The following is a 25,825-nucleotide window of genomic DNA, read 5'->3' on the forward strand; positions in this document are numbered from 1 at the left end:
GAGTAGCACGGCCTCAATGTACTAGGTCCGATTACTCTGCTAAGAAACATGGTATCTTTGTTCCCTCCCTTTTCCAGGCGAAATCTTTCTAAACTAGTTGTAGTGAATGTTATGGTATGCCGTCCAGATGACCCCTTTTCAGGACTGAATCACTCATCTCCACAGCTAAGGCTCCAGCGGAGTCGCCCTGCTGAACAATTAAAGGGAGCCTCCTTGTTCAAGGTCACACTCTGGAGGGAAATTGGGAGGGGAAGATGTACCTCCAGCAACTGGTCAGTTTGAGGTCTGAAGGGATGCTTCTGGAGGCCACCCCAATGTTAAAGCTCCCCCGTAGGACTGGCAGAGGGCTTTGTTGCAGCCTCATCTCATTCCACTTCTCCTACTGGCCTCCTTCACTCCCCTCCCCCATAAAGGTTTCATCTTGAGGGCATGCCCCAGGAAACTTTCTGAATTCAAATCTCCAACTCTGAGCCTGCTTCCCAGGAAAACTTTTCTTTTTTAACCTCCAATCCTTTTTTCTGAACATAGAAATCTCATGCCTAATTTTTAATGTTCAAAGGATTTCAAATTAAATATCACTACTAGAATAAATCAAAGCAATGATGATATTGAATGTACCTTATTCAAACAACATATAAACTCATATAATTTAGCTTGTTGGAACTCAATTTCATATGGACATAGGACTATTTCCCTTGTATCTACTTGAGGGCTATAATTGTAGCTTCTATGATATAATTCCAATTTTTCTTAACTTGGTTGTTTCTTTTTCTGTCTCTTTCACCCTATCTTCAAGATCTGTCTGGAGCCTTACCTCTCCTCTATTATGTTAACCCCTCTGGGCTGTCATCATCTTCCTAAAAACATTAATTAAGTGTACTGGATGGTACAGATTTCTGAATGTCAGATAGCAAGATTGGAAACTTTGGTAAGTTGAGGTTGTCATAGCCTTTATATGACTATATAGTCTTTATATAGTCTTCTATATATTTCACATGTAGTTCCATGTAGTTTATTCTGTACACTGCTCCTGGGTCTGGGGAAAATATGTGGAAGTATGTATGTCTGATGCCCCTCATCCCCTATCTCTCATTTTCTTTTTTATTTCCCACTCAACAAGTATTTTCTTGGTACTTACTACATTGGCCGGCCCTGTGCTAGGTTCAGAGAGTTCAAGAGTAAACAATACAGACATAGTGCCTGTCTTTCTAGAATCTTACATTGAGATACTTGTAATGGAAACAGACAGTAAACGAACTGTAAGGCAAATGATTATTTAATTATAATTGTAAGTGTTGTAAAGAAAAATAACATATTTTGAAACAAAAATGACTTAAATAGTCTTTATTAAACTAACATGTAAGTCCTCTATGTTATAATATAGCATATATTATATCTATGGCAAAGCTTATATCACTTTGACCAAAGATGGACACATGAAAGAACTATCAAGTAACTTCTGAGACAGCACTTTGCTTTCACCTATGCCAAAAAAGGCCTCCAAACACTTTTGGTTTAAAAGCCAGACAAGGTCAAGGACTTTAATATGGCCACTTGAAATATTAGAGATTACATACACATTCACAGACAAATACACATACATACACACACGGATATATATTACATAAACAAAATATAATTCATATATGCTAGCACTTATTCTAATAACCTTCAGATAGATAAATAAGAAATGTAAGAGAGATATAATTTTCACCAGTAGAGTGATCAATTAACTTGTGTTAATATTTCAGTACTGTATACGTTGGTCTTGAAGCTGCCTGGCCAATTAGAGATTTGAAGAGAGGGACATCAATAATCATCATTGTCATCATCATAGTTGACATTTATCAATTACGTGCTGTCTTGATTGAGTACTGTGTAGATTCGATCTACCTTTATCTTTCTGTAGAGTAAGTACTATCATTGTCCCATTTACCAGATGGAGAAACCGAGGTTTAGAGATATAAAGTAATTTATTCAAAGTCACATAATGAATAGGTGACCGAGCTAAGATACTAATCCAAATGTTTCTGATGCTAAAGTCTGGGTAAAGCTCTTAACTGAGGCTAAGAGACTGTGCAGTCCGACTCTACACTGAGCTGTTGTATAAGCTGTGCACTGTACAATTCCTAGAGTTGTGTGGTCCAGCAAGCTCGATCACCTTGGCACTGTTCAAACACAGATGCCCAGGTTCATTTCGACATGTACTGAATCAGAATTAGGAACGTGAACTTTAAAAAAATCTCCGTAAGTGATTCTGACTTTTGCCCCAGTTACGAACTCTTGAACTAGAGTATAAACACATTCAAATATTTAAGGAATTTTACCTAAAATCTATTGTTAAGTGGTTAAATGTGCTGTAACCATAATACCACAACCAGACTTTTAATAAACTATAATCACAGTTAAAGTTTTTTTAAGCACATTTTTTCCTCTTTGTTGATTATATACTAACTTGTAAATGCATTACACTAGTCATGACACAATTAAATATTAAAAATTCAGGCTCCTTACAGCCCACTGGTCTCCTTGTATGACTCCAGCTACATTGGCTTAAGTTTGCTCTAAAGAGTGGTTGACAGATGAGAGAACAAAGGTTATTTGGGATATTTCAGTGACGTTTTCTGAAGCCTTGGCCAAAGGCATTGGATTTGGGGTACTGGGTGATGTTAAGGCATGGTGGACCTTTAAGTAAAGGGTGGCACAATCAAAGCTAGCAAGAAGACAGAATTGACCAAAGTACAAAGGAAGCCAGTGGGGCATTGGGGGAAAAGTAAGGAGAAAAATTGCAGGGGTCCAGACAAGACTTAGCTAATGTGAATCCACCATAATAGAAGAGGATGATTGACATCCATCAGTTGGGACAATGACTCCTGGGCATGGAAGAGGAGATGACACTTGAGAAGAGCCTGAAGGAAGAATATTTATACATGGAGATGGGAAAGCAGCCAGTCCAACCAGAGAGACTAGTAAGAGCAGAAGTCAGAGGCAGAGAAGCAAGGAACGTGTTAAGGAAGTGGGGTCTTATCCAATTTGCCTGAAGAATAAAAATTTGAAGGCAAATTATGGAAAGGCCACAATGTAGAATTACAGAATTTTATAGCCAAGAGGAGCTTTAGCTCTAAATGAATCTAATATTTCAATTTGCTAATGGAGGCACTAGCAAGATATTAAATGAGATAAAGATATTAAATGGCAAGTAGAGGCCAGGTGGAAGAGGGTCCAGAATTCCTGCTGTTGGAGCACAGCTGGGCACGATGAGGGGCTGTGGGGACCTTGTGTGTGGATGTGGAGCTTTCCAGTGTTGCTGAAGCTTTCTGACCAGGGAAGTGACATGATCATTATGAAGTTTAGGAAGGTCAATTTGGCAGGAGGGCACGTGTGAGATGAGAGGGAGGTAAGGAGAGCAATTAGGAGGTTGAAGGGGTGTGTGCCAGACATAGATAATAGGCTTTATTAGCTCCATTTCACAGATAAGGAAACTGATCTTTGGACTGTGGCCAAACCCAGGCCCGGCAGATTCCAGAACGTGTGCATTTTGAGGCTGAAAGTATGGTGCACTCCCTTCACTTAGGGTGGGAGGAGGGGATAATTGGCAGAGGCTAATGCCGCAGAGTGGTCTGGGAAGACTAAGGGCTGAGAAGAGATCATTTGGATTTGGCAGTAGGAGGTCAGTGGTGGTTTGTTTAAGAGAGAGTGATTTTGGGGCCCCCGCGTGGCTCAGTCGGTTAAGTGTCCGACTCCTGATTCAGCTCAGATCATGATCTCACTGTTCGGTCAGTAGGTTTGAGCCCCACATGTGGCCCTGTGCAGGCAGCGTGGAGCCTGCTTGGGATTCTCTCTCTCTCTCTCTCTCTCTCTCTCTCTGTCCCTTCGCTGCTCACACACTTGCTCTCTCACTCTCTCTCAAAATAAGTAAACTTATTTTGAATAAGTTTAATTTAAAAAAATTAAAAAAAATTTTTTTTTTAAATTAAAAAAATNCCTCTTCTTTGAAGAACTTTTGCAATGAGAAGAAGGAGAAAGCAGGGCAACAGTTTGGGGAAATAGCAGAACAGAGGGAATAATCCCTCATTCCACCCACAGAAAACATTTCTAGACCATGCATGTGTGTCTGATATGATACTAGGTGGTAGGGAACACCATGATAAGTCAATTAAGTGGGGAGAAATAGAGGAGGTCCTGGTAATAACTATCTTTAAATGGAAATCCCTTTATCAGATAACATGTCAGGCTACCAACTTTAATATATGAAGTGATTGAACCTTTTAGACTTCAAGCTTCTAGAAGACAATGAATGGATATTGTCTTCATCTTTGCGTCCTCCCATAGCACCTTGCATAGCACACTCTCAATAAAAGTTTGCTGAAGGAGTAAACCATGGGTGTCAGGAGATTAAAGGGAAATCCAAGATGGGGAGCAGCTTTGGCAAAAAGGTGGGACAGGTGCCTTTTGAGACATAAGGGAGGGAGAGGTGGGGTAGGGGGGACTCATAGGACATCAGAAGCTTGGGGTTCTAGATAAAACTCAACTGCAGATTCCAGATGCAATGCTTACGACCAGGAAAGGTGCAAGAGTTGAGATTATTGACCCTCAAATGGGAGATGCTCCGGCAATAGATAGGGAGCAATTTCTGGGGGGAAGATCTGTTATAATCTTGTTTTCAGCAGAGGCAGTAATGACCAAAGGCCCTCAGAGGTGAGTAGGATTGACTTTCAAGATACAGTACAGTTGAAAGCGTCATTCAGAAACCATTCATTCATGTATTTTCGTTTTGGGGTTTTGGAAAAGGACATGGAGAAGGAAGAAACCCAACCTGGTCTTAACAACTGGAAATAGAAGTGAGGTCTAAGGCAGGTTGGAATGGAAGTCACTCTGGTAAAGGAAGAGGAAGAGCTGGAGAACAGAAGCTGCTTGTGGAGGAAGCCCTGAGTCTGATTCCACATCCACTTTTTCCACACACAATGCCTGTGCGTTAAGCATGGCTGGGGCATTAATTTGCAAGTCAAGAATTCCTTGCCATATGTAAAGTCAATCCGGGGTGACCTTTGCACTAAAATGGACACTGGATGGCTTCTCTTATTTAGCAGAGGACAAAACAGATGAGAAAGGATAAATGGTATCCTTTGGTCATATAATTACTCAGTGGCAGGGTAAGATTAAAACCCTGGCCCTCAGAGGTTCGGTCTGTTGTGGAGGGGTCAATCATTTGAAGGAAAACTTGAATAAAGACCTATGACTTCATTTGACAGGTGTCAGTCATACCTGACCTGTGCTTTAGCAAGTTTATCCCTACTGAACATTCAATCTCTTCTCAGGGTGCCTTGCAGTCATTCTGATGTTTTCTGTGTTCTCTTTCTTCAAAGCTCTCTCGTTTCCAGTCACTGTGGCCTCGTGGTTAGCAAATCTGAACATTTCCATGTGCGTTCCTACTCGGCATGTTCATTAATGAATATGCTGATGTGCTTCTGAAGGACACTCCCTACCCATGTGGTGAAATCCTCACCATCCTTTAAAAGCAGGGCAAACACAACCCTCTCTGGGAAGTACTTTCAACTCCAGGGGTGATGAATGGTTTCCTTCTCTATACTTCTTCAGGACTTTATACTGACCTCTAGTAATAATCAGACCTAACCCTGCCTTGTATTTTCTACCTGTCAGGCTCTGTTCTAACTGCTCTGCAAAGAATGACCCTCATGAACAACCCTATGAGAAATGTTCTGTTTTACAGATGGGGAAACTGAAGCCACAGAGGAGCTAAACAATCTGCCCAAGGTAATAAGTGCAGTGCCAGGATTCCAAAAAGGCCAGAATGAGGCTCTTAAACACTGCACTGCTTTGGTTTACTCGTCTGTCTTCCTCAATTCAACTGTGAACTCCAGAGAGCTGAGGCTGTTACTTGATTCATCTTTGTTTCTTGGACTTAATCTAGAACCTGCCTGATAGTAAGTGCCAAGCAAATGGTAGGTAAATAATGAAAAGAATTAATAAATGTGTACACTTAGTTCTGACCAACTCCCCCATGTGAACAGAATTTGGAAAAGTTTACTGTGAATGACAGAAGGACAGAGGGAAGATCATGCTTCTGCTTCTTGGCTCCCCATCTAATACAGGAGAAACATACGGTCCATACAGCACAATTACTACTTTTCTTCAGGTGATTATTAGGGGTGCAAATAAATAAGATCATAATTATGTTTCAGATAACTGAAAACGAATTCAGTATGCTAGGTAAAACTATAAGCTAATAAAGCAGAAGGTACACTTGGGAGACCAGAACACAGCTGCAGAGCCCCTTGCCACACAGATCTTTGTAGTGTATTCCTGTGAGTCTTCCTAGAAATGATAGATTGGATCTCAGAGGAGGATCCTGCCCCTTAGGGGTAACTATGTTAAGATCCCCTACAGTAGGAGGTATTTACAAGTCCTTGGCATCATGCTGTATGTTACAGGTGCAGAACGCATAGGAGAGAATCCAGCCATTGCTTAGACTGAAATGGGAAAGTGTGTCTAGAATGTTCTTTCCCTCTCCTTCTTGCCAACCCCAACTGGTCCTCCAGGATTCAGATTTAATGTCACTTCCCAATGGAAGTGTTCCCTGATCACCAAGACCAGGCAGGTTCTCTTGAAGGGCACTTCTGTTCTCCACCAGAGTCTTTCATAATCTTAGTAACATAAATTTAAATAAGCATTTACTTCATGTCTATTTCCCCTGCAAAAGCTATACTGCTATACTCTCAGGATCTAGAAGAGAGTTGGCAATAGATAAACATTAATTTTGTGAATGAATTAATGAATACGCAGGACCATGATGTTAACACGACTAAGGATTTCCTCCACAGCCATTGATTGAATTCTTATTCCTAACAGTTGCCACCTTTTCTAGACCTTATGACAGTCAGGAACAAAATGAAAAGACTTATTAGTATTTTTTAATTAAACAAAATTTTTAATGTTTATTTATATTTGAGAGTGTGAGCAGGGGAAAGGGAGAGAGAGAGGGAGACACAGATTTGAAGCAGGCTCCAGGCTCTGAGCTGTCAGCACAGAGCCAGATGCGGGGCTCAAACCCACGAACCGTGAGATCATGACCTGAGCCAAAGTCAGATGATTAACCGACTGAGCCACCCAGGCGCCCTAACCTATTTGTATTTTTAAACAAAGAGTTAAAATGTTTGGGGGGCCCTGGGTGGCTCAGTTGGTTGAGCTCTGGAATTCAGCTCAGGTCATGACCTCATGGTCGTGAGATCAAACCCCACCACAAGCCCTGCGTCGGGCTCTGTGCTGACAGGAGATTGCTTGGGATTCTCTCTCTCCCTCTCTCTCTCTTTGCTCCTCCCTTTGCCTGTGCTCTCTCTTTCTCTCTCAAAATAAATAAATAAGCTTAAAAAATGTTTGTTGGCTGCAGCTTTCCAAAAAGAGGACAAAAACATGAGAAAAAGTAAGTCAAATTATTTTGAATAATCTTAAAAATAGGGTAGATTGGTGGTTTTATTTCCTAGTGTCCTCTGTAATTATTCTGTAACAGCAGTTTGTATATAATCTTGAAGTTTGGTGAGCTCCAACCTCACAGAGAGATTCTTTTAAAAGTTTCACTTATTTTATAAGACACATTGAGTCTGACATGAAATGTACACTTTGGTATCTAAGAACCCTAGCAAAAGAGATTAGTAGCCAAAAAAGCAATTAAGTTTACAGTAGGGTTACAGATACCATATCTAGTACAACAGCTTGGAAAAGGAAGTAAAGCAAAGGTCATATCAACAAGAAAAAAAAGTAACATTAAATAGTAGACTTTTTTTTTTTAAGAAACAAAATCCCATATTCCAGAATCTTTCCTTCTCATCTAATAACTACATGTGTTTGGGTGTTTAGGGAAAAACAAGAGACGAGAACGCGGCATTACTGAAGCTGGTGACTGGCACAAAAGCCGGTGAACCAGGCTGTGAAATTTAAGCATCTGGAGAGTCAGGTTCCTGATTAGCTTTCTCAGTTTGATCTCAGATCCCCACTCTAGTGTATCCAGGATCGTAAGATCCCAAGCTGGCCATGTCTGTGTGCTTTAGAGGAGCAGCAGCTTAGGGTTCAAATAATCACATCCAGCTACCCCCACTGAAATATAACAACTTAAATGCAGAGCTGCTGGAAAAACCAACAATGTTTTAGGACTAGGTAGTAAAGGTAAAGGTGTGTAAAGGTACAAGAACAGGGCTACATGACACAGACACCAATTATAAATCACCACTTGGCAATTCTGTTTAGTTACATAGCATTGTAGATCCCAGGATTTACAATGGTCGTGCAGCCCATGAAACTATCGTTAGCCAGAGTTCCTCTTCTGTGTCCGTATCCTATTTTGAACTAACAATGCTCTCAGATGAGCCGAAAAGATGTATTTAGCTCCCACCATTACAATTTCTGATCCTCTTTACTTTAGCTCTTTTGAAATAACATGAAAGCTTTGGCTTGCTAATTACTTTTATCCAGCCCATAGAAAAATTAGTTTATCTTCCTGATCAAAGCAAATTAGGCAGATCATGGCTGATTAGAATGCAACAGTAAAATCGCCATACTTTCTCTTCCATCCCCTTTCTCTCAGAAATAGGGCCTGTGTCAAATATGTAGGTATTTCCCACGGCCAGGCCGGACTCTGTTTCCAACAGGGACTGCGGCTTGGACAATGGTTCTTACACAGACACTAAAGTTCTTTAGTTCAGTCATTGTGTTCGAAAAGAACTAGTAACCCCTTAGCTAGCATTTGATGAAACATCTAGATTTACATATTTCCTTAATTGCATTTTTGAATGTGAGTGAGATTTATCTGACCAGAGTTAAATGCCTCCTTTATTCCCCTACCCAAGGCAAAATTCAACTCCAAGCTCTTTAAAAAAAAGTGAGGTGGGGGTGTAGGGAATCTTACTTAATTCCGATCTGAATAAATTTTAGGGTTTCAATAAAGTGGGATGAGGGAGTTACATTACCAAAGACAGGGAAGATATACCTTTACCTTTCAAAGAGGAAATGACAATTTCCAAAGCTTTGGCTTACTCAGCTCTTTCAAAAAGGCTATTTTGATTTTAACAATGAATGCTCTTCCTTGTTGCCAAATTCCCCAAATTGGTTGCTAAAAAGCTCCAAAATTGTCCTCCTTAATAATTTCTCTCTAAAATTTCTATGTGACTGTAAAAACTGGAATGTTAGGCTTTATTTTCCTTATTTATTTACTATAAATTAACAGTAAATCTTGTATTTAGCTCCATTTAAGCCTCCCTCTGCAGCTGCCCGTTTGAAAAATAAAATGGTTGCCTTCTTTCACTTCAGTGGGCACAATACAAAACATCCATTGAGCTTTCCCTTTATTGCAGCCGCCAATGCCCAGCCGACTTTTAACAAACCAACCAAGCGGAATCACAATGCAGCTGCAACATTTTATGGTATTTCTGTTGGTTCTCTTTTGAGACCGAAGGTGTTAATTAGGAATCAAAGAACACAACCCTGCCAGCTTTCTTTCACAAACCATACCCTGGTCACTGCAGTTTTCAGAAGAAAATAAATCTAATAAAGGGATAAAAATGTTGTTTGTCACACCAGTAAAGTGTACTTAAGACCCTTTGATCAAAAGCTTTTTATGTAGTCTTGTCAGATGGGCTGGAAATATTGTATTTTTCTCCCTTTCTCTCCCTTCTTCATGCAGACTTCTCTGAATTTTGAATTTAAAGACTATCTGGAAGAAAAAAATATATAAGCATAGTTCATATGTGGGATTATTTATAGGTGAACACTGGTCTCATAGAACGGAATCATTTTGTTTCTTAGAAAATTGTTCATATTCAACAGTCCATCGTGTTACAGCTTCACACAAAACTGGGTCTTCTATTGGCATATTTATCGTATCCTAACCATAGGTTTTTATGCTTCCACTTAACGTATACAACTGTCAATGTTCTATTTAGTATACATTATTTATTGCATAAATCTTTTCCTCTGCTTAAGAGGATCCTTTTTTACATACACAGAATTGAATATTTTCATAAGCATAGAAACCATATCTATATACACACATGCAAATATATATATATAATGTTAATTTATCAAAGTTTGTCATTTTTGTATAGTTTTTATACATCTTGAGTGTCATGCGTTCAAATGTAACAGTGTGAAGTCATTACCTTTAATCTTCAGTCAAAGTTAAAAGCTTATAGTAAGTTTATGAAGTTAGCACTGCTGGGAATTAGTCAAGCCTGCCAGCTTTCTCAGCAAGAGGTTTTGCTGCTAGATGCACAAATCATGCCAAAATCCATTAATCCTGCTTGAGAGAGGCAGAAAGAAGGTCTGCTTGTTGATTTAATGTTAATGAAATGAATGGGCTCCTGAGGCTACCTACAGAGGCCCTCTAAACTGCAAAACAAATAAAGTCATTTTAAGTAATGCTCACTGCAGGAGAGTAAACAATGCTCCCAGATTTGCTGCACAAAATGGGTGTGGGTGTGGGTGTGTAGAAACCTTCCATTTTCTGCAATCTTGCTACACCTGTCCCAGCACAACACACGCAAATGTCAGGCTGATAGATTCATAGAGAATTGGAGAGACCTCAGAGCATATGCTCCCCTCTCCTATTTTACAGATGTGAAAACTGAGGCAAGGAGTTTATGCATCTTGCCAGATGCTGATTAGTGGGGTAGCTAGATCTAGTTCAATGGTTCTCAAAACTTGACTGCATGTTGCATTTGCCTTGGGGAGTAAAAAGTCACTCTGATGCCTAGCTTCGTCCCCCCAGAGATGCTGATTGAGTCGGTATGGTGTGGGATCTAGGCCTAGAGGGGGTTTATATTAGAATCCAGATGGAGCTAATGTGCAGACAATTTGAGAATCATGGACTAGATGCTAATCCAGCACACTGCTCCTCTGCACGTTTGCTTTGTTTTGTCGCACTATAGTGTTAATTATTTCTCATCTCTTAGGAGGATGCCAGTTGCCTTATCATCCTACAGCTAGTGTAGATAGGTGTTCAGAGATTTTGAGGTTGTTTCCAAAATGAGTTTCCATTTCTTCCACATGTAAATGCTGAGATGTGCCGCCATCACGTGCACGCATGAGCAGTATGTGTGAGTGTGCACGTAGATGCCCTGAGACTGATGTCTACCGGCTGGGTGCACCAACTCCCCCCAGGAGATAGCAGCCAGGGTCTATGTCATCTTGGCAGCCTGTCCTCATGCTTCATGCTTCTCTCTATCCTGCAGTTCACCTCACCTTTGAGTGTTTCTTAACACTTCTTTATCCTTATTTGCCACCGTCTCTTCTGGGTTGTCACTTTTCTCTTATCCCCTCTGCACCTGGAGAATTTTACTTTGCCTGAGAGAGACACTTCTGACTCTTCATTGGAAATTGTTTGAGTTTTGCTGCCTTCTGATTCAGCCTGGTTTGGTGATTGTTTAAATGACTTAAGAAAGCTCATCCGAGAGATCCCACTTGTCCCATCTGTGCTGCTGGGTAACATGTAATAGATGTCTGCCTGAACGGTCCTTCAGTTTTGGCTTTAGGGCTGTAAAATAAATCAGCTTCCTAACTTTACTAATTCAGTAGGCACTTGGAGAATTCCAGAATCATCTTTTCACATGTAGTAAGATATGAAAGTGCTCCTATAGGGGAGATTTTCCTTGTCCTTTTCAGACCTGCTCTCTTGATTTCATTGGTCATGGGTGAAGCAGCTTGCCTCTTCTGCAGGAGGTTGTAGAGAATCTGAAGAGATGGGGACACAGGGCTCATCCAGCAGAATTAAAAGGCTGTCTGGTCCAATAACCGCCCACCCATCTCTCTTCTCTGCTGGGGATCACTGGGCCTAATTCCAAGGCCCCCTGCTCAAAGACAAGCCCGAGTGATACTTTGACCCTCTATTTAACTTTGAATCCCCTCCCCCTAACAGTTTCAAGTCATCAGTATCTATTATTCTCCAGGAAATAATTTTAGCCTCGTTGTCATCACTGCCTGCAAAGATCCTTCCTGCAATTGTATTTAACTAACTGCTTCTTTATCAAAGACAGCTACCGAAATTCCTCATGAAAATTCGACTCCTTTGAAGGTGTTTTCAGGAGATGGACATAAACCTATTCCTTATACACGTTTTATTTTCCCTTAGAGTAGAATTATTTGTTCAGCTGTTAATATACTTTAAAAATCAAACACATTTTTAGTTTTCCTGGGTGCATCACTGGCTCTGAGAAAGGCTGGATTCCCTATGTCCTCTCTGCCCTCCTAAATCCATTATCTCTTGTCTGATGCTACAGCAGGTCAGCTGCTGAGATGGGGCTTCTGATAGCTCAGGCAGGTACCAAACTGAATTTTGCCTACATACTCCGGAAAAATCATGGGGATGGGTGAGATGAAAATGAGAGCAGGAAAACAATTTAAGCCCAGGACCACAAAGTGTGGGCTACTCATTGAATCGCATGTGAAGCACGGACTTCGATCTGTAACAAAGCATTTACTCAGTCATCAAGCACCCTGGAGGCCTGTGCAGTGTCTACGAAATGCTAGGTACCCATGTGAAAATATGAGACTTCAATCAGCACACAGAAGCTTCTAGCTACTTGATACCAAGGATCAGAGATGAAAGAATCTTTCTACTTAACAAGTGCTGGGTGATACACTACTCATTCGAAGCTGCCCCTTTTTGCTTCCCTGTTCTTTTGCCCAGTAGGTACCTCCCTGATATTCTCCCCTTGTTTTTAACATTAAAAATTCCATTTAATGAGAATTGTAAAGTTTTAGGGCAATGAATTTAGCTATTTTGGAGAATACCAATAAGAGGCCACACTGTATTTGAAAAACATGGGTGTAGTGTTTTAACAACTGTTATTTCATCACTAACAAAGACAATAGCACTTAACATTTAATGCATGCTCCACGTAGGAAGTACTGTGTAAAAGTGCTTTACATGCAGTATCTTAGCAATCTTCACAACATTCCAGTGAGGTGGATATCATTAATTATTGCCATTTTACAGATGAGAAACTGAGACACAGAGTAGCCTGCCAAGGTTACTTAAGATAGGTCTGTGATCTTTGTCAAGGATGTTCTCATTTCTAAAGTAGGGGTAATAGTAACTATTTTACTGTCTGTTATGAGGGTCAAATGAGAAATTGGGGGTAAAAGTGTTAAGAGCACTTTCTGAATTGTTTTTTTTTTTTTGTCTCTCTCTTTCTTGGGAGTTTACAAATGTTGCAGTCTGCCACATTTGGAGGGAAGGACCTTCCTCTATCACGTTATAAGACCGAGATGATCAGTTTATTTCAGTTTCTGTTACACATTTGATGGACAAAAAAATGGTGCCCTATATTTTAGATGTGGAAAAGTGCAGGTTTTCCGTGGAGTTTAGGGGAACAGGAAGGAGAGTGCCCCCAAGGAGAGGAAATGGTACTGACTGTCCTTTGAATGGGCCCTGACACAGGCATGCATGGAGAGAAGGTGTTTTAAAATCTAGGTTTTAGGGGCACCTGAGTAGCTCAAAGGGTTAAGCATCCGACTCTTGACTTCTGCTCAGGTCATGAAGTCACAGTTTGTGAGTTTTGAGCCCTGAACTGGGCCCTGCGCTGATCATGCCCAGCTTGCTTGGGATTTTGTCTCTCTCTCTCTCTCTCTCTGCTCCTCCCCCACTTGCTCTCTATCTTTCACACACACACACACACACACACACACACACCAAATAAATAAATAAATAAAAATGAAAAAACTTAAAAAAATAAAATATAGGTTTTAATGTTATTTAGGTATGGTATGGACAGTAGATTAGGAGACAATTGTTAGTGAAAAGATAGTTTCTTACAGTTCCCAAGAGTAGGGGCACATAAGGCCATGTGGGACCACATGGGTGAGCACAGGGTCAGTTAGCAGGAAGAAGGAGAGAGAAGAAAGCACGGGCAAGAAGTTTTATCGTGGTTTCCACGTGGAGGAAGGGATGGGGTAAGCAGGCTAGGAATTGATTAATTTAAATAATTTCAGCAGGTTCTGTGGTGCAGGGGCCATGGGAGTGGTCTGGTACCTGGCCCTGTGTGATTAAGATAGGCAATACTGACCTAGACTGCAAACGCCCTGTAGGAGCCCAATAATGAAGGTGGTGAGGGTGTGGGCTTTGCATTCATTGGCTTGCATGTGAAAGGCACACTAGCGTGAGAGTCACGGCTATTTTTAGGAATTTTAGATTGCCCCAAGAGAGGCAGTCTCTCCTGGGTCAGCAAGTCCCCAAGAGAGCAAAGCATTACAAAATGCAGAAATTATAAAACATGATGAATACACAGGGATGCTGGGGGGAAAAAAGTACATGGGATTCTGTGTCAGATCTAAGTCCCAGGAAGACTCTTTCTTCTTTGGTCCAAGAGAATCTACAATTCAAGGGGTATACATAGTCCAGGAATGAAAACAGACAAGCAGATCAAGTATGGTAATCAAGTGTGATGAGTTCTATGACAGAGGTGGGCTCATCACGATGTGGAAGCATCAGATAGAGGTTTCTGTAGTGGTGGGTCACAGAAGGCTTTCCAGAGGAGGTAATGGTTGAACTGATTGTGGAAAGACTCATAGAGTTCAGCAAAATGAAAAAGAAGAAAGGCATTCCAAGCAGACACTCACATATGTGAACGGACCCCTGGAGGAATGAAACATGGAAGTCGTAGGTGTAGTTTGATGTGGCTGGAGAAGACAGCATGAGGGGCTAGGCAGTGGAACTGGCAGCAGAGTTTGTGGGTGAGGAATGAGGCAAGAGAAGCTTACTTTGTGGGTTAACTGAGATATGAAACTTTCTCATGAAATCATGAGAAACCACTGAAGGATTGACTATAAGAGAGGCATGACCAGAGTTGCATCTTGGACCAACTAGTGTGATGGTAGAGAATGTGTGTGTCTTGAGGGTCTTTGTAAACCAAGATAGGAGACTGCTGCAGTGATCCGCACAAACGGCAACAAGAGCCTGAACTAATGCAACCTCAGTGCTGGACGAGAAAGGGAGCACATACAAGAGACACGAAGACAACCGAAACTTGGTCAAATTAAAGTCACAGATGAAATTCAAATGATAATAAACACATGTTTAGCTACTATGATCAGAAATATGGGAAATTATTTATTTATTCCTCAAACCAGATCTGACTGTTTCCTTCTGTTTTGCAGATTTTTAGGTGATAGACACTGTATCTGCATTTACAATGGGCCCCCAAAAGATGAAAAGGTCAAAGTTCAGACAGAAAAATTTATGTATACAATATGCATAAGCAACAGGATATGTGGCCACATCTAGAAAAGTAACTGGGGATTTTAGAATTCACTTGAGTATCTGGCATTGGAACAAAAAAGTGACAAGAAGGAACACTCATCTGGGGTTTTCAGGAGACCTGGGTTCCAGTTCCATCTTTGCCAGCCATGTGGCTTTCGGGAATTCCATTTACCTCTTATGAGCATGAATTTCATCATCTGTGAAATGAAGGGGTTGGATTAGGTGAACTCCAAGGTCCTTTACATTCTAAATCCCCCGGGTAGAGACACAGCTTTTGGCTCATCAGAAACCTCTGCAACCCATCTAAGTGACTTTAATTCTGTTTATTTGGGCAATTAGGGTAATGCTCTAGCAATCATGATTAAATTTCAGTTTTGCACTGTGTAATGTGAACTTAGGTATACAGCTTAGTCCTTCTGGTAATTTGTGCATAAAAGATTATCCTTAGTTCTTTTTTAAAAATTTCTTTTTGATGTTTATTTATGCTTGAGAGAGAGAGACAGAGACAGAGACAGAGTGCAAGCGGGGGATGGGCAGAGAAAGAGAAGGAGACACAGAATCCGAAACAGGCTCCAGGCTCTCAGCTGTCAGCACAGAGCCCGACACAGGGCTTGAACTCATGGACTGCGAGATCATGATCTGAGCCAAAGTTGGATACTCAACCGACTGAGCCACCCAGGTGCCCCCTTAGTTCTTTATAGTGGAACTTACTCTAAATGTAGCTGGCTATTAGCTCAAGCTCTGAATTGGTTTTATTGCAATTAATGTACATCTATCAAAATTAGCCTTTTTTCCCAATATACAATAAGCTATGTTCTGAGGAGTTTCTATAGCTAAGGTAAAAGGGGGCTTCAAATTACTATCTAATAGTCATCCGGGACCAGACCATATCCACCTAACACTTCTCACGATTATAAGACCCTGGGGAAGTGGACTTTATGCTGGATGGCCAGCAGCTGTAAGGTGGAAGGTGGAAACTTGCTGTTGGTTAATCACGTTGCTAAAACGTTTGAGATCTTCAAATGAGATATGCTTACACCCTGGGAGAATCTGGTTTAACTAGGATTTCCTTTTGCTACCCGAGCTTGAAGACTGAATGAAAAAAGATCTTGAACTTCCTCCGTTGCCTGAGCCAACAGCTGCCGAGGAGAGAGGGCCGCTGTGAGTGAAGGCCTCCCACCCGGGAATAGTGATGCGGCTTCCCCCAAGTTAAAATCAAAGACCCCAATTTCAGTGCACTTAGAGTTGATACTTTAATCCCGAAGACTCTTCTTTCTAAACTTCCCTTCATCTTGTTTTTTAAAGCCCTGGGNAGATAAGGAAAATACACGCTTCCAGTCCTCTGATACTATCTGGAATCAGGGGATGGAGAAGGATAAAAAGGGACACAGGAGAAGTGGACCATGTGTATCCCATGCCTCATGGAGGCCTCCCAGTCTCTCCGTTCTGCCTGCACTGTTTTTTGGGTAGCAGATTTTCTCATTTAGTCTTTCCACCTCTCTTGGCATTTGTTTTTTCTAGGCTTTACTCTGTTGGGCAGTTGACAACAATTATTGAGTAGGTCTAAGGCCAAATGCAGGCATGTCTGCTAAGGGGCCCTTCGGGAAAGGAAGTTTGAAGAGAAAATAAAGAAGATTTCTTATTTCAGTCTTAACTAGAAGACTCCAAACTCATTCTGTAGATTCATTCAACAAACATGGTGAAATAAATGTTTATTGCAAAAGTCTCAATATCTATACAAAATAGATGATTGAAGAATGTAACTCCTTCCATGGAAAATTTTATTTGGTTTTTATAACCAAATCATCTTCACTGTATATGTATACAAAAAGTGAGAGGTTATTTTGTGCTGATAGACTTAAAGACCAATTGATTATGTAACAGAGTTCCTCCAAGTAAGTGCCTCACAAGAAAATTTATAACCTGAAAACTTCAAGTGCCATGTGGTGTTTTGTGTGTTGAACCAATAAACTCATTAAAATAACATTGGGTAAACCCAAACACAACACAATGAAATTTCTAACACAGCCCACATTAACCAACCAACTTTAAAATAATATCTTTGTTATGTACTAAGGTTAAAAATTCAGCAAATTCTTTATATTTTTTCCACTTGAGATCATGTGTGGTTTTTCTACTTTCCTGAGAAGTACACTTTTGTGGGTTTTTTGATCAAAGGCAGGTTATTTTTGCAAATAGACATCTTTTGTAGAGGTCCCTGTTCTACTTAATCAAGGTTTCGAGAAAAAAAAAAGAAGCACAAAAATATTTACCAGTTTTTTAGTGAAACATAAAAATTCTTACGTTCTTTTCTGAGTGTAGACTTTGGAAAGGATGGCACGAATGTAAGGTTAGCCATCACTGTGTGTGTGTGTGTGTGTGTGTGTGTGTGTGTGTGTGTGTGTGTGAATGTGTGAGGGAGAAAAGGAGGAGGAGGAAGGAGGAAATAAAGGAATTTGGCTGCAAAATCGAGTAACAGTTTGAAACACTTGGCTTCCAGTCGTGAAAGATGAGCAACGCCGGGGGAAAAGGCTGGGCTAACAAGGGACCACTTGAGGAAAGCTTAATCTCAGCTGGCAGGCTGACGAGGAAGGTCAGCTCAGTGCACGCGTTCTCAGCTGGAGTTGGGCTCCCTTTGCCAGGACAATTGTCTTCTGCATTTCAGCTTCTGAACTAAACCGAAGGTGCCTTCACACAGCCAGCTCCTCATCTCTCCCCTTGAAAGAGTCGGCTCTCCCCTGTCATGCCATGTCCACGTTATGTATCCCTTCCACCCGGCAAGTGGCGCAAAAGGAACCGCTTCTTATTGGTATGTTGATTCTGTGTGTGTGAGTGTGTGCATGACAGAGACTGCTTTCTTCCCCCCTGATGACCACAGTCCTCTTTAGAAGATGAAGCCAAACTCCTTCTGAAGGCAAGGAGGATAAAATGAATGCAGAAACTAAATGTGTATACATTAAAAATGAGACACTTGAAAATTTTCAGTTGTTAATGTTAACAGAAAACTAGAGTTGAGAGTGGCGTTTTAGATTTTAGAGATTATATCCCAATGTATTGTACATTTTCTAAACATCAATTCTTACTTGATGAGGTTCTCTTTATACTGAATACATCCTATAATTAATTTAATTGGCCAGCTATTGGTTTCTCATGTTGACTTTGTAATACCATAAATGATTAACACACATCAGGTTTACAGCAGCAAATGAAATGAAAGACTGAAGAAATAGGATGGATAGTTTAGGAAGAGGTTTTCTTTGTTGGAAGGAGGGAACTTTTCAATGATTTATTCAGATTTCTAATTTATGCAGAAGTCTGTATCACTCGCCCAACCATTAAACCATGCATAGTTTACAGACAGTAGATAAAGTAGGTAAAACTTTGACATAATCTCTATTCTGAATCAAATGATATATGGCAACCTTTATGACAGCAATTCATCTTATCGGTTTTAAAGTGAAAATGAACTCACATAAAATTTGCTTATTAAGAAAGTTCATGTCTCTCTGAATTGAGAAATAGTTCTGAAGAATTCAGCTATTTTATTTGACATATAGATCTGGTCATAGACAAAAAAAAAAAGAAGTTTTATTTTTACTTGGAAGATTACTAGTCTGTTGATCACTCTTTATGATACTTAGGCAGCTGCCACGATTTATCTTTGGCTTGGAGATAAGAGAAATGGTTTCTGTGGTAGTAACAAAATGGACATATGAAAAGATATCTACTAAACTTAAAATATTGGCTGGAAGCTACATAATGTAATTCTCATTTTACTGAAAATTAAAAAACTGCATAGCCCCGTTCCTTGAAGGAATGTTTCTGTATTAGAGCTTCATAAATTGTGTTCCTCCTGAAAAAAAAAATGTGCTGGAATATTTCAGCACCAATTACAATTACTGTGAAGCATAACTGTAAATTAGAAGGCTGGTTTTCCTCTGTTTCTGGCAAACTGGCCCTGAAGATAATGTCAGAGAGGCCCCCAAACATGTTGAACAATGTAAATACCCTTGCAATAAGCAGGTAGGCCCACCAGTTAGGGATGATAATACTTGTGTCATAGGGTGTTTGTGGGGCCTATGAATGAGTGAAGTACTTAGCATAATGCCTAGTACTCAGGAGGAACAATATAAATGTCAGCTGTTATTATAATAAAGTAATTTTGATATGTAAATTATGGTGTGTTTGTTCAAATTTACAGGTCATTGCATCATTTAAGCTGGAAACAATTTGTTTTTCAAGTGGGGCTGGGCCATAACTGCGGAAAGCCCTCTGTTGTCCCGTTACTTGCGGACAAGTAGTTGTTCTCCGACTGATAATTAGCCGCTGGGATTTCAGCAGCTGGTTCAGCCGATTCTATTTGGCTCAACAGTGTAAATATTTCCTGAACATCCCTTAAATGTCAGGCACTGGGTGTGATCACTCGGGTTACAAAGTGGGAACTTTCCTATCCTGGAGGAGCTCACAGTCTAGTGAGGTCGATAAACCCTGAAGGAAATAGAGTTCATCATCACATCCTAGAATGTTCTTCCACCTGACCGTAAGGAAGACAGACGGTTTCATGGACAGGGCTGGTTCCTCTGCATCCTTTCACAGTAAATTTCTGCTTCTCCAATCCCAGACTTAAACATTTAGAACGGAGGTACTAACTATAGGAAGGTATGAGGAAGGAGTCTGGCTTCCGAAGCCTCTTTTATACAGTTCTCCAACCAATGCCAATACCCTGTTAACAGTCTTTTAGCATTGCCACTAGATAATAGAATTCTATCTCTTGAGACCAAATGATTAATGTTCTTCTACCTACCAATTTCAAATAAGGCATTTCCACTGGCCTCGATCAATGTAATAAAAAAAAATTATCTGGGAAAGGTAGGAGAAAATGCCAGGGGTTTCAAGAATGGGCCTTGCTTCCTACCTCTGGAGAACAAAGTTAATTTTGAATTATGAAAACTGTTATGAAAAATTCTGCCTTATAGGCTATGAAATCTCTCCCTTTCCGATAGAAAATGAGTTCCTGGGTGAAACCAAGAGTGTAGTTGGAATCTATAACGAGTGAATAAAAATGTGGCTTGAAGCTGACAGATGTGGGAATAAAAAAGTTGCAGCAGGTTAGAACTCATGGGTACACTTAACAAATGAAATTCTGCTAAGATACAGCAAAAACAGCAACAGGACTAGATAATCAGCTTGTTTTCTTTCGTACGTGGTATATCAGTTGTGGCTCTGATGCCAGTCTGATTCATCTTTCTACTATAAAATGAGACTTCATAAAAGAAAACATTGCAACAGAAGTGAAGAGGTTGAATCTCATAGGAAGGAATTTGCTTGTTCACGAATTCAATTTTCCAGAAATATCCGCTTGTGGGGTGTTTACAAGGCAATGTGCCATTTAACATTATTCTAAATTCATATAAATAACCGAACAAAAACAAAAAATTACTTCACAAAATTGCTCAATGCAGAGTTCACTACTGTTTTTCATTTCTATCTTATGGCATATGATTTCGGTTAATTGGGAACATACTTCAATTTATAGCTAAAATGACTTAAATGTATGAGTTTAATAGGAAAATATAGAAAAATGCTTTACTAAGGTAGGTAGATATGAGGTATCAGTTATTAAATTACAAATATCCTGCAACGTCTTTAATTATATGACAGCTTTATTGGGTTACTTGCTTACACGGATACTATTTCTATGCCTTTGACACTTAGATGTCTCGGAAATGGGAAAAAAAAAAGTCAAACCGTTCAGATAAAAAGTTAACTATGAGAAATCATAGACCAGCTTAGAGTTTCTGAACTTCTTTAAACACATCCAAGTGGGAATGATTCCATTATCAAAGCAGAATTTTATTGAACTACAAAGGCTTTCCTTTTTAATTCCATCTTCTAATTTGTTTGTGATTGCTATCAGAACTCCTTTACTTTGAAGAAAACGCATAAGGAGAAAAAAGATTAAGTCTCTGATTGAAGATCATATTTCTTATATGTAAAAATTCATTCTTGTCACACAAACTCTGCCATGCACATGTTGATCATATTCAATAAAATATTTATTTTAAGTCTACACCACAAAACTTTTTGAATCAGAACCAGTACTTAAAAAAATCACTCGGAATCATTTCGTCAATTAGTTTCAGTAATTGCCCCCATAACAAAAACACTTCTAAAACAATCCTAGGAATCCTGGGGAAAAATAAAGAACTTCTCTAAACTGAAATATTCATTGACATCATTATATTTGCAACGAATTTTGAAAGCAGTCTGTAGAGCAAACTGTGTAAATTTTGCAACTGATCTAAATATTAAGACCGTTAAAACAGTTAATGGCTTTTGTAATCATTTCTAAACTATAGACACTTTCCTTGATTTAAAATACTTTTCTTTGCTTGAAGAGAAGCAGAAATATATTAAGCCATTTCAAAGAAGATTCTAACAATATTCTTTAATTTTGAAACTGCATCTTAAATGCTTAAAACATATGTATGACACCAGGGCCATACTTAATTAGTTATAATTGAGGTTTTTGATCAGTTTTATTAATTCCAGTTTTGCTAACTATGTGTAAAATTAAATTTTGTTATAAAGTTACATATGGAAAAGTAAGCAAACTATACGAAAATTTAAAAAAAAATCATTCTCCCGGTTCCTTTAGTGCATGTGACATGAATTTGCTTGTGGATGAAATGTTCATGTCTTTAAGCAACAGCAGGGAAAAACTCAGTTTTCATTTAAAAATTAAAATGTCTGTTCTAGATCAATAAAGAAAAGTATATTTCCTATACTAAAACTATATTAGGATGTTCATACGGATTTAGTTTTCTATGTGGATGCCACACCAACTGGATGAAAGACACATCTAAGCAGCATAAGGGAACTTACTTTTAAGACCCAGTTAGCAAAAAATGTCCACGTTTCATGCATTAAAATAGTTTCCCTATAATAAGATTATATGTTAGAGCTACTTTATTTCTGACAGATCACTACTGGTAGGTTGTGTTGTATTAAACATTGTGAACAATCATTGCCTGCTTTTATGTCAACCTTAGTGTTTTCCTTATCTTATGCAGAGTGAGCTTTATTAGCCTATTTATTATTTTGTGACATCAGAGCCCAACACAACTCCAAGAGAGAGAGAAAGAGATAAAGAGATAAAGAGAGAGAAAGATTAAGACAGATGTTTCCAGAATGTTCGGTGGTCCAGTTGCAGATCTAGTGGGGAATTCAGTTCAGTAAGAAAGGAGAATTAATATTAATGTTTAGACTGGCTTATAGGACTGAGCTTTTCTAGGGAAAGAAGATGATAAAACTGCACATAAATAGCTCTTGCCTTATATGAAGAGAGTTAGGAAACTTTCTTTACCTATGAGTCTAACTAGCCAGCTACCACCAGATTATGGCAAGTCCATTTGCCAAATGTTTATAGCTGCAACTTGCCATCATCAATCTGTTTGAAGAAAATTAAATGCTTGTTCTTTTTCGGGGAGAGGAGGAAGATTAAGAGATAATATTTTGACTCAAATAAATTGTGATAACCTGCCACAAACAATAGAAGACAGTAGTCTGGCTTTTTACCCACATCAGTCCTGGCAGACTTCCATGTTCTCGCCAAAGCTTAATTACCATGGGGCCCCAGGGGTAAGGGGCTACAACTCAGTGGTCTCTTTCAAGAGCAGGGGGAAATTATTTCTTAGAATAAGTAAACCATTACAATACATGCTTTTTTATTTGAATATGAGTAAATAAAAATTTCTCTTTTAAGTTATGAGTGTGTACATGAAGGCAGAAATGATCAGGTAATTCTAGGTGTAACCAAAAGAGGGCACCATCTACCCTTAACGTCTGCACAGAGTTCCTGTGGTTGTAAAAACAAAACCCAAAAAACCCCTAAACCCCTCACCTAACGAAGAAAGGGCACCCCGTGGCTCCTGACATTTTGTGCTCTAAAGGAGACCAAATTCTGAAATCGCACATTATGAAGAACATCAGTTTGGCTATTTATGTCAGGACTCATTTCCACATTTAGCACTCATTTTGTCTGACATGTTAGCCATGAGAAGCAGGTATTTAACGTTTGCTGTGACACTTTTCAGACGCTTTGGGATTAATATTTCATAGGGCACTGAGAAAATTTCCCCTTAGGCCAGAGTACAGGCTGTCATCAAACAGCAGGAGAAAAAGATGATAATTTAACTTCCTAATAGTATCTTAACTCCAAGGGGCTATCTATAATGATAGATAAGGAACAGTAGCAGGAAGATCTGACACATGCAGGACACAGTTAAATGCATTTGAGGTATGCGGGAAATAATTTGAAACAGCATTTGATGCCAACTTTAAGTAACAGAAGCCTAACAAATGTTCATTCTTTCAAGAGGGAGAAAAAAAGCATCCTGACACTACTCATAAATTTATTTTCTGTCTTCTTAAACATGCTTTATAACAAGTGCATGATTTAAATAGTTAAGTGTTTGGGGGGATTGCACACCTCCCTTGCATATAATCGATTTCCTCAGGGTGATGGGGAAGGATAATTCCAGACTCTTAAGTGTAGTTGCCAAACTACTCGCAAAAAGTCCCTACATAGGAGACCACGGGATCCTTGAAACAGTGAGTTTAGCACTTAAACCAGAGACTAGGGATGAGCGTTTCACTTTGCAGCACAGACAGCTGTAGATGTGAAGTCTTGGAGAATGGTCATTTCCATCCGTGTAAAATATCACGACCAGATGCAATGAGTGCAATTGAAGGGAAACCGGCAGGGAAACAAAAAAACTTACCATCCTCTCAAGTAAAGAAAAGCGCCCCAAATAGTTTTATATGGTAGCATGAGAAGGGCACTGATCTCTGCTAATACTAAAATCCAGTATTTCTTTTCAATGCAATATTAAAGCAAATTAATTTTTTTTCTCATTCTGTCTCGGGGAAAAGAATTATCTAGTGGAAGGCGCTGTGCAAGCCTCTTCATGTTTCTTTTCTCCAGAAAACAGCTAAACAGAGGGAAGAGCGAGTTCACAAACATTCCAACCCGTCCTGCCAAGGTATGTCAGAGAAGCCGAAACCCGGATTGCGTGGGCGTGGGGTGGGCTCACCTCAGTGATTCGAATTAAAACCTACACGTGTCACCTTGTGACCACGAGTGCCCTTTTTTTCAGAGTGGCTCCGACCCTAGTCTCTCTGCCCGAAGGAACCGCGCCGCGTTTGTCTCTTGGATTTGAGGGGAGTAGTCGCCTTGTTCCCAAGAATCGGGTTCCTCCCGGGTCACTTCATCTACCCAACCACCTGTTATCCTTCGGGCCTGAGTTTCCCAGAGACAAAGTTGCGGACTGAGCTGCTGCCTGGTCTTCGCGGTTGGGGCTCCTGTGGCTGTGGTGGGGGCGGGGAGGGGGTGTGTGGGAGGATCCCCGAGGGACGACCCAGAGCTTTGGGTCTCCTCTGGGGTGTCGGCGCCGCTGTTTACCCTCCCCGCCGCCTTCGGCCCACTTCCCTTTTCCTCCCCGGGAGGAGGAGATGGTTAAAGATTACACCGTGGCCGCGGGCACTTCAAAGGGCGGCTCGGGCAGCCAAAGGTAAAGATAACGTTCTGGCAGCTCTAATCAGGGTTTGTGGTTGCCACATTTTAATCACTTCATTAAAAAAGAAAAAAAGAAAGAAAGAAAGAAAAGAAAAAGGTTACATCACACGCCCGTGCAAGGGATGCAGAGCAAGTTCCTGGGGCTGGGCAAGTTGGAGTTCTCCTTTGGGGCAACTTTTTACACGTCTTGGTGGAACGCGCCAGGGCGCGGAGGGGAGGTTGGGGCAGGGATCGCCCGGGCAGCCCGCCCTGACGGTCCAGGCTCAGGGGCGCAAATGCCCACAGAGCAGGCAAATGCCTACGCTGGGAAGACTTCGACCTGCGACCTGCCTCGAGCTGGACCGGGAAGCTGCGACGCACTGGCGCTTTCCGCGGCTTGGACACCAAGCGGTTTCTCCGCGGGCCCTTACAAAGTGCGCCCGTGTCCCCCGAGACACGTGCATTTCCCAGGGGGCCCAAACACGTCGGTCCCAGACGCCCTCTGCAAACTAGTCCGCCCCCTCCAGACCCCCAGGCCGGTCTGGGGCTAGCCTCCCTTCGCCCGATTGCCCCCTTCCCGGAGCTGAGCAGGGCGCACTTACAGGTAGGAGGTGAAGACGCTGAGGTTGGAGGGCAGCTCCGAGAGCCCCAGGTCCGAGCAGTCCACCCTGAGCAGCATCCTGCCGTCGGGCTCGCACTGACAGTGCGCGGGGCACCCCCGCAGCAGCGCGCCGGGTCTTGGCGAGCCGCCCCCGGCCGCCAGCTGCAGCAGGACCTGCAAGGACAGGAGCACGCCGACCCGGGAGGTGCCCATGATGCCNTGTGGAGCAGCATCTCCGCTCGCACGCTTGTTTTTTAAAGCGCTCCGGGCCGAATTGCGCGCCCAGTGACGTCAGCGCAGCCCGGCTTCCCAGGCACCCCCCGCCCGGCCGCACTTTCCCTCCTCCGGCCCCCTCCCTCCTTTCCCGCTCCCGGGCCGGGAGGAGGCTGGCGGCGCGAGGTGC

General features: G+C 41.0%; 1 protein-coding gene across 3 annotated transcripts in view; it reads right to left on the reverse strand.

Annotated features, from left to right (window-relative positions):
• LGR5 (leucine rich repeat containing G protein-coupled receptor 5) overlaps positions 1 to 25,635 on the reverse strand; it is a 134,097-nt gene extending 108,462 nt beyond the window's left edge. For all 3 annotated transcript variants that reach the window (XM_077775244.1, XM_077775243.1, XM_077775242.1), the window contains exon 1: positions 25,424 to 25,635. In XM_077775244.1, the coding sequence (XP_077631370.1) occupies positions 25,424 to 25,635 (212 nt within the window). The remainder of the gene's footprint in view (positions 1 to 25,423) is intronic.
• Between the last annotated feature and the right edge of the window lie 190 nt (positions 25,636 to 25,825).

Source organism: Crocuta crocuta, unplaced genomic scaffold (genome assembly GCF_008692635.1).
Source record: "Crocuta crocuta isolate KB4526 unplaced genomic scaffold, BGI_CrCroc_1.0 scaffold97, whole genome shotgun sequence".
In the NCBI taxonomy this organism is placed as follows: domain Eukaryota; kingdom Metazoa; phylum Chordata; class Mammalia; order Carnivora; family Hyaenidae; genus Crocuta; species Crocuta crocuta.